The 12,645-nt window shown below is 42.1% G+C and overlaps 1 protein-coding gene across 3 annotated transcripts; it reads right to left on the bottom strand.

Annotated features, from left to right (window-relative positions):
• Window positions 1–1,979: 1,979 nt before the first annotated feature.
• Window positions 1,980–11,058, bottom strand: si:ch73-364h19.1 (uncharacterized). Of its 3 annotated transcripts, none has more exons than XM_076883056.1 (5): window positions 10,500–11,058; window positions 10,022–10,134; window positions 7,652–7,744; window positions 5,983–6,153; window positions 1,980–3,004 (listed from the first exon to the last, which is right to left on the bottom strand). In XM_076883056.1, exons 1-5 carry the CDS (start codon window positions 10,648–10,650, stop codon window positions 2,822–2,824), a joined length of 711 nt encoding a protein of 236 aa, XP_076739171.1. In that variant the 5' UTR covers window positions 10,651–11,058; the 3' UTR covers window positions 1,980–2,821. The 3 variants fall into 3 exon arrangements, with proteins under 3 accessions (XP_076739171.1, XP_076739170.1, XP_004560724.1); XM_076883055.1 differs by having other exon boundaries at window positions 5,983–6,156; XM_004560667.3 differs by having other exon boundaries at window positions 5,983–6,156; window positions 10,022–10,131; window positions 10,500–11,057.
• Between the last annotated feature and the right edge of the window lie 1,587 nt (window positions 11,059–12,645).

A 12,645-nucleotide genomic window follows, 5' to 3' on the forward strand; every position in this document is an offset into this window, starting at 1 on the left:
CATGGGCTACCACTCTGTGACTGAGTTGGTGTCGTTCCCAGTTGTTTCCACTTTGTTATAATACCACTAACAGCTGACTGTGGAATATTTATTAGTGAGGAAATTTCACGAGTGGATTTGTTCCACAGGTGACATCCAATGACCGTACACCTCTAAAGCTCACTGAGCTCCTGAAAGCGATGTATCCTTTAATAAATGTTTGTAGAAGCAGTCTGCATGTCTGGATGCTTGATTTTATACACCTGTGGCCACAGAAGTGATTGGAACACCTGAATTCAATGATTTGGATGGGTGACTGAATACCTTTGTCAGTATAGTGAATGTAAGGTATGGAATACCTCAAGCTAGATATTTTGTGTAATTTTCAGTCTTTATTAAGACTTTCCATTTGTATTAACAATGGCTCGGATTGTTAATACAAATGGAAGTCATCAGTGTTTCCTGATGACTAAACAATGCAGCTGAACCATCGATTGATAAATGAAATACTAAATAAGTAGTTGAAGGTTGTAAAAGGTTAATAAACAGGTATTAGATGTTGCTAAGTCACAAATGCATAGACTGAGTGTTAATAGTACTCCAGGTGAAGTGCAGGAGATATTGCAAGTAAACTGCTAAAGGTTTGTCAGTGGTCAGAAGAGTTTCAGACTTGATGCTTTGGTTGCATTAGTTCTGCCTCAGCTTTATTGTTCTTGTGTGAGCCCCTCAAGTGCTTCAGCAATAGAAATAAAACCTTGCAGGTAGCACTGCAATAAAGCTGCCGGTTCTTTATTGCAGTGCTTTTACAGAACTAATATCAATGAGATCTAAATTAAATATCCTAGAGACAAGATTACTGCATGTATTATATGGAATGAAACACAGTTCAGTCGACATAATCATTGAACACGATCTGCAGCAGAAAGGAGTTTTATATTGCCAAAGGTGAAAACAAGTGATATAAAGAAAACAGTAATTCACTGATATGGTGGAACTCAGTAGCGGTTCATATTACTACAACCAGAAAGCTAGAAAAAAGCACATTACATAAAAGTTATAGATTGATTTTCATGTCACTGAGTGGAAATAATAATTTGATTCCCAAGCAAAACATGATCTAGTATTGGTAGATAAATCGTTGTGGGCAAACACAGCGGTAAGACGTTTCTCGTAGTTGGTCACCAGGTTTGGAAAAATGGTGTTTTCTGGGACACACTCAGGATTCCTCTTCCACCAAACGTATTGGGTCAGGTTGATGGCAAAGAGGTCGATTTTCTGACCACAGCACTTTCTCCCAAGCCTTCTCTGAATTATTTAGATGTTCACTAGCAAAGCTAAGACGGGGCCGTATACGTGTCTTGTTGAGCAGGTAGACCTTGTGGCACAGCAAGATTTCAATTTAATAAAGCGTCGTGTTTTACTAGTGGTGTACTTTGGTCCAACTGCCTTCAGATCATTAACAAGCTCCACCTGTTTACTTTTTGGGCTGATCACTGTTGAGGCAAGATCTTGCATAGAGCCTGAATTCATTTTATATTTCTTCCATTTCTGAATAATGACACCAACAGTTGTCGCCTTCTCACCAAGCTTCATAGAGTATCAAATCCTTATTGAAGTCAATGACAAAAAGTCAGTTTATAACTTTTATGTAATTTTTTTCAGGATTTTCCACTCTGTGAAGCTACAATAAAAACGAAAGACTGGTCATTATTTTTCCATAATGGGAATGTTTCGCCATAGGAAGTTGTTTTTGAATATTAGGACCTAAAAACTGAAAATATTCCAGTTTTTATTGAACTCCAGAATTCAATAAAATTCATGGAAATTAGTTTGGGAAATACTAATTAGACAACAATCTCCCATGAAATTTTCCTGATTTGTCCTTTGTTTTCAAAACAACATGCACTCAGAAACGCGCATATAAAATCTTACCTCACTGTGAGTGGTTTGGATGTGGTCCACATACATAAACTGCGGCTGTGTAATGAAAAACATTCACGAACAAAGCAATAAAAGTATTTATTACATTTGTTTCCACAGAGAAATAACAAGATGTCAGTTATCTTTCTTCAATAAATACAGTACGAGACATATGCAGGGCAAACATACGACTCGTGCACATGGAAAGTAAGAGAAAATAACGCACAGAACATTAAGACATAAAATCTGGTGTGTAAATAGAAAAAAATCAAAAGATGGGGTAAAGACAAAGGTTTTGTAATGAATGTCTAGTTTCGATTCCATGAAAGGCACTCTCATTAGCACCTTTTTTATTCTCCCTCTCAAGCTAGAGCAGCGTTGCATCGCCTCAGCGGGGTAAAGAAGCCCGCTTTGCGGCAGCTACTAAACAAACAGACCTCTTTAAAAACCACACAATGAGGTTTCCAGTTCGGGGACATTAGAATAAATGAGAAGAGCTAACTGTGAAAACATAAGTCCATTAACAGAATTTAATACACGTCACTGTAACCAACAAAGTAAATAGTCGTTCCCTTTTTTTGGTATGTTTCAGTTCTGCCCTCTCCTGTTCGAGATGTGCCAGCCACCTTAGTTTTATGAGTATTCAGTGTTTCTGTTTTCAAACTCACGGGCACGGTAGAGCACAGTAAATGTCACAAAGTATTTTTAACATTCAAACGTGTCCTTCCCTGCAGGGTGTGCGGCTCCTCGTATGGTTGCCTTCCAGCTCATGATCAACATTAGCTCTGTCAGTTTTGAGGTATCAGAATCATCTTGTACACAAGTGTTAAGGATCCAGTCGATTTAGTAACTGCATCTGCGTTACGTTAAATATCGCAATTCTGCTTCACATTCACCAGAAAGCTTGATGGCTTGATCGGCGTCACATGGGTAGGACGGTGTTGTCGGCGGCCTCAAAGTTAGCTGGAGGCGCTGTGTCAGTCTGAACGACGGCTCTAGTGTTGGTGTAGAAACTCTGAGCAGAGGGGACGTCCAGGCTGGATGAGAGGATGTCGTACGGCAGCTCCACCGACTGACGGATGCTCTCTTCGTATGTTGGAGGAGGCTGTAGGAGATGGGGGAAAAAGATAGAAGAGATTTTACACTAAATATTACACGAACATCTATGAGCTGAACTGTCGGTCAGAATAGCTAATTGTTTAAAATTAGCAAGTAACTGAAGGGTCTGTGGAGTGTTCAGATCCACAGGTTAACTGCTCTGATTCAGATAAAGTTAGCAGCCAGCAGGTGGACCAAGATAAGCATTTAACAGAACTTAATGGAAAAATAAACTTAATCAGCTCTTCAGACTCAAAATGCTAATGTAACATAATCTCTGCAGAGTGAAAAAATAGGCTGCTGACATCTATTCATTATTTCTGCTTATCCAATTCAGGTTTGCGGGATGTGTGGGGTGGAGCTGGAGCCTATTTTAGCTGTGATTGGACAGATCATGAGTCTGTCGTAGGGCTAATGGGAAATGACAGTTCAATGGTGACAGCATATTGCAGGGGTGTCGAACTCCAGATCTCGAGGGCCGGTGTCCTGCAAGCTTTAGATATCACCCTGGGTCAACAAGCCTGAATCAAATGATTAGTTCATTACCAGGCTTCTGGAGAACTTCAAGACATGTTGAAGAGGTAATTTAGCCATTTAAATCAGCTGTGGATGAAGGACACATCTAAAACCTGCAGGACACTCGAGGCCTGGAGTTCGACACCTGTGGCATATTGGGAGTCGTTGGGCAGCTTAGGGCAGCTCAGACTGCCCAGCTGCCTGCAGTCAGATGGCGGCAATGTCAGAAACATGTGGTACAACTAATCTGTGCCCTACTCTAGATTGTGCTGTCGTTGGTGTTCCACCGTGTTCTAGATACCTTCGAACTCAGATATCGGAACAAAAGCAAGTAAAAACAGGATTTGTTAGCTAAGTTAGCTAACTCTTGTATCACTGGCAATACAGCATAATACTTTGTTTGTTTGTTTTTTATTCTGTCTTTCCAAGTAAGAAATCCAAGTTGAAGGAACATTCTAGATTCAAATTCTGACTGGGAAGTCAGAAATTCAGATTTCCGACTTATTCAGGACTTCAGGAATTCATAATTTTGCTTTCGTCTTGATGCATGTTCAATCATCCAGGTAAGTAAATCTCCAAAAGTTGATTCTGTTCATCTGGACATAGCGTTTTGTGGGAGAAACGTTTCGTCACTCATCCAAGTGACTTCTTCAGTCTCGGCTGACTGCAGGTTTCCCCAAATCTTATAAACAGTACATTTGCATAATGACTGAAACCAGCCCATTGTTCCTTCACTGGGCTGGTTTCACACCATTATAACACACAGGGAGCTGAAATGGCCACTTTTGGTACTTTTCTTGCTGTATTTTTTTGATCGCACTTCTCTCACTCCTGGTTAACTCTGCTGTCACTCCTTCCCTATTCTGGCCCACTTGTCAACCACATAGTTGATAGTTTGGTCGACTGCTCAGAGAAAAGTTTGCAGTGGTTGAAAACCCTGCTTTGTCAGCTTTCTGTAGGCAAATACTTTCACAAACAAATACAACTGGAGTAGCATGAATTAAATACAACGCAGAGAGACTGACCACCATTTGCACTCACATTCACATCTATGTCCTAATAACCAGTTAACCTAATTTGTATGTCTTTGGACTGTGGATGGGGAAGCTGGAAAACCCAGAAGAAACCCACATGGAGAACATGCAAACTCCATGGTCATTATAATATAGCATTAATCAAGTGGTAATATTATGTTTACAGCTGCTATCTTAATACAGATTTAAGGAAAGACATGGAATATCATTCAGTAATGAGATGCACGTGTATACATGTTACTGTCATACTGCTGCCTTTGTATGCAGTGATGAGACTTCTGAAGACTTTTGGGAAACATTTCCCAAGTTGCCAAAGGGCACTGTTCTCCATAGCTGTCTGAGAGCGCACAGTAATGCCACCGAGGTTGCAGACCACAAAATTCTTCAGGAAATTAAAAGTCCTCGAACAATCCGGAAGGACTGAGTTAATCTGAGAGCATCCACAGGCCTGAAAGAACTGAAATCTGACCCTGTGGTGAAGCAGAACGTGTTTGTATTTACATTACCAATTAATCCATCCCCATCCTGGCTGTCTGGAACATGTTACTTTTTTCCCCCAAATATATTATCTTTCTCATCACATCTAGCAGATTCACGCTTCCTGACTGAGTCCTCTTATCTTTTAATTGCTTGGGGACCCTCAGGCGACAAGTGCACCCCCACAACCCTGCCCCCCGTTTGATACCCGCACCACACGCGCACGCATACCAGGCTGCAAAGTTTTACTGCCGTCCTGCCTCGGGCCACGCAGGGCAGGCGGGGAAATAAAGGGGTCCATCATCTGAACTCTTGCAAGATAGAGTTCAGATTGTGTAGAGGAATGTTTGTCAGTGACTAGTGATGGGATGACAGAAGAGTATTGTGTGTGAATGTGCTTTGGTGATGAGCAGTCATGCTAGGGGGTGTTTAATTAAAGAAACGGAGAGGAGGTCAAAGTAGAAAAAAACGGTGGAAGATGGGAGCACAAAGCTGCATTCTTGGGCACTGTTTGCACTCAGAACGCAGGCTTTAATTATGTTTGATGTTCCTTTTTCTCATTACCTTGTTTGCTCAAGCGTTGTGCGAACTAGAAGCTAAGCGAAAGATCAACACGGTAAAACCTCGAAACGCAGCTGCCAGCACAATTCGGCAGCAGGCATTAGATGAGCTGATACTGCATCCTGTTTACTGCGCTCTGAATGCAGTCTAAGGTCTTGTTACAACATTGTGTGCCAACATCTTTCTATTAACAATAATAAAGAGAGTCTCATTCTGTTATCTCCACCCACTGTGTCAATAGAAATGAGGGCTTTCAATAAAAAGCCGACTTTTTTTGGAGATTTAATGTTCTCCCACAATCCCATGCTTAACAAAACCACCTGAAGGGCTACATTTCCAAAGGCTTTACAACAATACCAAACTGTGTAATGCAGTTTTAGTCTCTAGTGTACCCCACCTCAGTCACAATGGGTCCATTGAGACCAAAACGGTCTGCGATCATCATGTGGATCTGCCTCTGGCGGTCCTTCTTTCGGACGCTCTCATAGGAGGGGAGCCTCGGCAGGGGGCCTTCCAGCACAGGCAGGCTGTAGCTGGAGGGCAGGCCGACGTAGAACAGCTGACCTGCCTGCTGAGACGTAAACAGACCACAGTGGGACAAGAAGCAGGTGTCTTTATGTTATTTGTGAAAAGTGGTCTGAAGTTTAGTGGGGGAAATAAGTGTTTGAGCCCTGCTAAATTTATAGATTTGCTCACTTAAAAAGAAATGAAAGAAAAGAAAAGAAATTAAATGAAATAGATTTTTAGGTTAGGTTCATTTTAATGGAGAAAGACAGAATACCAACCAAAAATCCAGACAAAAAACCCCAAACACATGACATAAAAGACATAAACTGATTTGCATGAGTGAAGTAGGCATTTGAACCAGCCAGAATTCTGTGTGGCCATGTGACATACAAATTACAATCAGTCAGTCAGTTGCAGACATTCACCATCTCAGCTCTTTACGTGTATAAAGCAAACCTGTCCACATAATCACTTTCTACCATTCTAACCTCTCCACCACCACGGGCATGACCAAAAAGTTGTCAGAGGACATTAGGAGGAGCCACAACACTGTCAGCAAGAAGCAAAATTTATAAAATGACTAACAATTACCCTCATTCTCATGAGAATTGTGATGGATCATCCCAAAACTATACCGGAGGAGGCAGGCAGTTGGGACCACAGTCACCAAGAGCACCATTGGTAACGCACTACACTAGTGGATTGAAATCTTGCTGCGCCCACACGGATCTGCACAAGAAGACACATGTACAGGCCCGTCCGAAGACACCTATAGGTTAAATAATTCAGAGAAGGCTGTGGTCAAATGACACCAAAAGGTCTTTGTCATCAACTTGACCTGCCATGTTTGGAGGAAGACAAATGCTGAGTATGACCCAGAAAACACCATCCCCAGAGTTAAGCAAGGAGGTGGGAACATTATGCTTTGGGGCTGTTTCTGCTAAGGGTGCAGGATGGCTTCAGCACATTGAGAGGCCAATGGATGTAAAATCTTAGACGAGAACCCAAAGGATGAGTTTAAAGAGCTTCTGTAAAGAGGAGTGGGCAAAAACCAACTACAAAAAACGTTTTGCTGCTGTGCTTTTGCCAACAAAGGTTATTCGACCAAGTACTACGTCATGTTTTGCTTGTGGATCAAATATTTATCTCACTCAGTGACATGCAAATCAGTTTATTATTTTTATGTAATGTGTTAAATACTGGATTTCTGATGGATATTCTGTATATAATATATGTATATTATATATATATTATAATATACAATGTTATATAGAAATCAGAGACTGCACATTTCTTTGTAAGTGTGAAAACTTACAAATTCAGCAGGTATCAAATAATTATTTCCCCCATCATATACCCCAGATGGGTATTATTCCCAGATACCCACGTTAAAGGATAAATCTCATCAGAAACATTCACTTCAGAGACGAGGACTTTCCGGCCTATGTGTATTATAGAGTGTGTGCATGTGAATGAAGGCCCTGCCTTAACCATTAGCATACACAGAGGGGAAGAGAGGTGCTTTGTTTGGCTTAATAGCAGATGATGGGCTCTCTCACCTGAGTGCTGCTGTCATCAGTGATCTGTGTCTGCTCGAGAAAAGGAGATGGCACCAGCGTCTGCCTGCTGCTGTAGTACTGAGAGGGAGCACCCTGTAAAACAAACAGTAATAAATTCAAGAAGTTGCGGGACAGGAAAAAAAAAACCCTTAGTTATTAATTAAACACGGGACTGGAATTTCACCTTTAGAGTTTAACTAGGTGAAGCATTTTTCTGGTTCTTGTTGCTGAGAACCACTAACTTCAGCCCAATTGACCAATTTTCATGCCTTGTTTAGTCACTTTGGTGCACCGGCTGGTTCAGCAGTACCATAAATTATCTAATCAATAAGACGACCACCCTCAGATTTCCGTGCCTCCTCCTCCTATAAAACAAGACCCGTCAGTGTCTCACTGTATGAGGTGCAGAAATCCTGAAAAAAGGCCGTTAGTAAAACGAGGTAATTGCCTCACGTCTAAATGAGTCTCCTTTGTGTGGAGAACAATGTGATGTCCTACTGTGTCATCAAGGTCCCTAGGCAACAAACCACACCGTGTGGTCTTTTCAGCGTCCCTCTATTGCCCGTGTAGCCCCGGCGGGTACCTGTTAAGGAGCACACTCCAATACACATTATGGCCTTTTTATGTCATTTGAGCCGCCTTTACCACAAAGTCAATTTGTTGCCTGACTGAGATTTAGATCCAGCATGAGGACAAGAGATATGAGCTAAACAGCAGTTGCTGCGAATACTATAGAGATTCTTCTCACACAGAAGCAACAAAGGCAGCTCAGATTGCACTAACACGGGGTCACATCAACATATCATCAGTTTATCAGATTTATTATTTTCCCAGGCCTTTTTAAACGATGACATCACTCACCATCAAAGTGACGCGATCTGTCGACCTTTGCCATAACCCTCATTACGTTTCACAGACACACAGAGATGGCACCAAGAAAAGGTGATGTCAAAGGTCATTTTCCCCTCAGTGGTTTGTACTTTTGAGAGGGAGGATAAAAAAAAAGAAAGAAACGTCACCACGTCGAAGAGAAAAGGAAAAAAAAAGGAGAGGAGCTTTTGTCGCCTGCCATTGAATCAGCCAGCGTGAAGAAAAAAGCACAACCGTGTAAAATCAGTGTCGAAGTCGGGGGAGGACCCCAGCAGCAGTGTGCTTTTTTTCTCCTCCGCCGCAGCCTAAAGGAGCTCCCATTGTCCCTCTTGTCTCCCCCCCACCTCCAACACCCACCGTGGGGTCGGTCCACTATTCATGGAGCAAACTGAAGCAGGGAAAGGTATGTGACTATGAAGTCGAAGACATGAAACACAATGAAAGAGCGCCTGTGTGTGTGTGTTGCTCAATCTTCACTTTCTCTCGCTTGTGGTCAAAAGAGTGAAAGCCTCTTTTTCACCACAATTAATCGCAGGAATTGTAACGACACTCATCACTCTCTAATCTGTCACGTGCAGTTCACTGTACGTGACCTGTGGGTAAATAGAAACCATCATGTGCTTCTCTTATCAGCAACACGGTACAGCTGTAAGCAGAGGTCAGCATGGCCACTTTGTACAAGTGAAACAGTCTGTTAGTTCCTTAAACTCAGGCACAACAGAGCCTCTCCATTAAAGACACAGCTGAACAGACAGCTTCCTGTCAGTTGAAGGAGGGAGGCATGAGTTGTGTCTCTGCAATCTAAAGATAACACTCAAACCTCACCCCTGGGGACTAATGGAGGGGAGAGACGGGTCAGGAAAAGGAAACAGACGACTAATAAACAGTATAATTCTTTGGGAGTATTTGCATTTCCTCTTTAGTTTATCCTGCACCAGCACCTGCAGCACTGAGGATAGTCAAGTGTTTCTCTTTAGTGAGCAAACAGTTATGTTATTTTGTAGGTATGATTTTTAACACACAAGCTAAAAACAGACCCAAGGACTTGGGTTGATTTGCTTCACCCTGCCAATGCTGGGACAGAAAAAAAATAAATTTGATTTGCAGTGATTTAATTAGGCCACTATGGTGCTGAAGTAGCATCAGTGCTAATTCTGTCCAATTCTATTGGAGAGATAGTGCAGCACTCAAGAGATATTTCTGGCAGCGCGCTATTTCCACCGGAGCAAATTCACTGACTGACACTGATCATATCAAGTTTATTGTAGGCCATGTTTGTGCCGCTATGCAAATTCAATCTGACACGCCTTAATGTCTGCGTGCCGGCCTGTCTTTGAGTGTAATCTCAACAGTTTGTGCTGAGAAACTGAACATACAGATCACCTTACAAAGAAAACCCCCCACAAAACTCAGCATCAGGGCGTTTTTTTTGTCCCCCCTCACCCTCACCCCCATCCACACACACATACACTCTCTGCCATGTGGTTTGTTTTTCCTTACCATATCTGCATGTGGCCCCTGATAGGAAAACAGTCTGCAGCACTGAGGATCCTTGCGGTAGATGATGGACAGCAGCACCACGATAACCACGAAGAACACCAGAGAGGAAACTGCTTGAAGCCGGAGAGAATGAGAAGTCACTTAATCACACTGAGTCAGACACTGTGCATTTTCTTTCCACTCACTTTGCACATTTGAAGCCTGTGATGAGTTTTTTTTTAAATAAAAATGTGCTTATGCACTGTTTTTAAATGTCAGTCCAGAGTTTCTCTGGTGTGTTTAAAATGACAAACTCAAGTGTCTAAGCTTGTTTTTAATGGGCTTGGTAAACATAAGAGCCAAAGCTGAGACATTAAAAGCCTGTATATATATATAGCTATCTGCATGTGTGACTAGATTAAATCCAAATGCTGTATCCAAATGTCTCCCTCTAAAGAAACGATTTTTACTCGAATTACATCCTTAAAGCTTTACTTACAGGACGCAGCGACCACTGTGAGTTGATCAGATGTCAGCTGGAAGGAGGGGATGGTTGGAGTTGCAGTTGTGGACATTTCTCCTTCGTGAACTGTTAATCTTCCCTTTACAAATCCTCCTGAACTCTTCGGCCTCAGCGCCGGGGCTCTCATCTTACAGATCAGAAAAGGAAACTGTCCTCCTGTCGCTCGTCTTCATCGTGCGCTCAGTCCCGGACAGGCTGGCAGTCCACATGCGCTCTGCAAAGTGGGGATCTCAAACTCTCTCCACTCGGTCAAACACGCCACACAGCGTTTAAGAGCCCGTGACGGCGCACTGACGCCCTCCCCGAAGCGCGCGTGACGTCGCTGTGGCTTGGAGCCGGACAGCAGCATTGGTTTTGTTTATGGTCTGACTGACACTGACTGGAAGCAGCAGCAGCGCACGGGCACACAGACTCATTACTTAGGCTAATAGGCATTTTTAAGCTGGACCCCTCTCTATGTGCGGAGGACACCAGGCCACGGACACGGAAAACAGCAGCGTCTGTGCTGCTGAATAAATATTACAGCAGGTTGCTATTGCTGCTTCCTCCGCTGTTTAACTAATGGCATCCAGACCAGTATAAGTTAGTTAACACCCCGGATTCCTGAGCTGGAGTCCCGTTACCCTGGCAACCGCGGGTGTCCCATCCTTAGAGGCTTTCTACACAAACAAAGACCCAAAATGTACCATTAGTATTCATAGATGGAAACTATGAAAACATGCGCCCCCGCCCTTTTTCTCCTTTTTTACTAGATAAACTTCATAAAGTATGTCACCCCAGATACTTTCATTATTTTATATCTTAAAGGTGGAGAGAGGCACTGACATCCCGTAGACAGGATAAAACAGATCTCTTAATATGCACTTCACATATCTGGCTGTGGCCCAAGCTTGCTGAATTGAATCAGTATATTATACTTTGCCCTCGAGACAGCGAGGAGAAATTAGTTTTGCATACTGGCCATCCTTACAGGGAGAGGGAAGTAACTAAAACTTGGAAAAGCCAAACTCCAGCAAGCTTTTTAAGTAATAAGTATTCATTCGAGTCAGCGTATTTTACACAGTAATAAATACATAAATAACAAATCCGTAAACATACAGTTTAGTGTATCATTTTATAATGAAGTAATTTTCTGAATTCGTTTTCTTAACTGATATTTTGTGGCATTTTGTTGTTGTTGTTGTTGTTGTTGTTTGTTTGTTTGTCTGTTGTTGTTGTTGTGTGTTTTTCTTGGGGGGGGGGGGGGGGGGGGGTGTTATACCACGTATTGAATTTTACTATTTATGTAAATGCATATGAATGGGTGTTGATAGGCAGGCCTAATCAGTACAGAAAATTAAAAAATGCCTAATTCAAGTAAAATCCTGACCCATAACGCTGAAGGTGATCTGATGCCTTTGTTATGCTGCGGGTCTCGTCGCCACCTTGGAGGGAAGGGTGACTGCAAATCAATACACAGCTTTTCTGCCTAATTACCTTTGTTCTATGATGAAACACTGCTATCCTTAAGGGAGCGGTCTCTCTTTCAGGAGAACAATGCCCTCATCCTGACTGACTTGGCTTACTTTTACTTATAAAAGTAAAGTAAAATGTTGTTTATATCACACTTTCAAGAAAATATCACCGTGCACCTCATCAGATTTGCCAGATTTCATTAAATATAACATTTTTTACAACGCACTTATGTAACAAAGTTTAAAAAAAGGGGGGGGGGGGGGGGGGGGGGGGGGTCATATGAGCTCTGGGACCTGTTGGGGATGTAAATGTCTGACTTATGGTTTTGCAGTAACTCAACCCAAATGAACACCTACGGTGGATTCAGTTCTGAATCAAAGCACCAAATGAGGGACCATGTTTTGGGGGGAAACTGAGCTCCAATGTAAAGGCTGACCTCCTGAAACTTGAATCTCAATGCTAACTGAAGATGCTATGAAGTGTAGTGTATGTTAGATTTTCCTTTAATATGTCACCTGTCAGTGTCATGTTATGTCTGTACCTGGAAGTTGAAGGAAAATATAATGCATATTTTTATTTATTCTTTTATTTTGTTTCTGATACCATTACACTGATGTTGAAGAAATAAGAAAATAGAAAATGAATTAAAAAAGAACGTTTACTTATT

This window comes from Maylandia zebra, linkage group LG4, assembly GCF_041146795.1.
Source record: "Maylandia zebra isolate NMK-2024a linkage group LG4, Mzebra_GT3a, whole genome shotgun sequence".
Classification (NCBI taxonomy): domain Eukaryota; kingdom Metazoa; phylum Chordata; class Actinopteri; order Cichliformes; family Cichlidae; genus Maylandia; species Maylandia zebra.

What these genes read in the sequence shown, in the direction of transcription:
- si:ch73-364h19.1 (XM_076883055.1), bottom strand. Translation starts at nt 10,650, where the DNA reads ATGAGAGCCCCGGCGCTGAGGCCGAAGAGTTCAGGAGGATTTGTAAAG. An exon ending in AGGGGCCACATGCAGATATG is followed by an intron (nt 7,745 to 10,021) that starts GTAAGGAAAAAC and finishes TTTGTTTTACAG; the next exon opens with GGTGCTCCCTCTCAGTACTA. An exon ending in ATGGACCCATTGTGACTGAG is followed by an intron (nt 3,005 to 5,982) that starts GTGGGGTACACT and finishes CATCTCCTACAG; the next exon opens with CCTCCTCCAACATACGAAGA.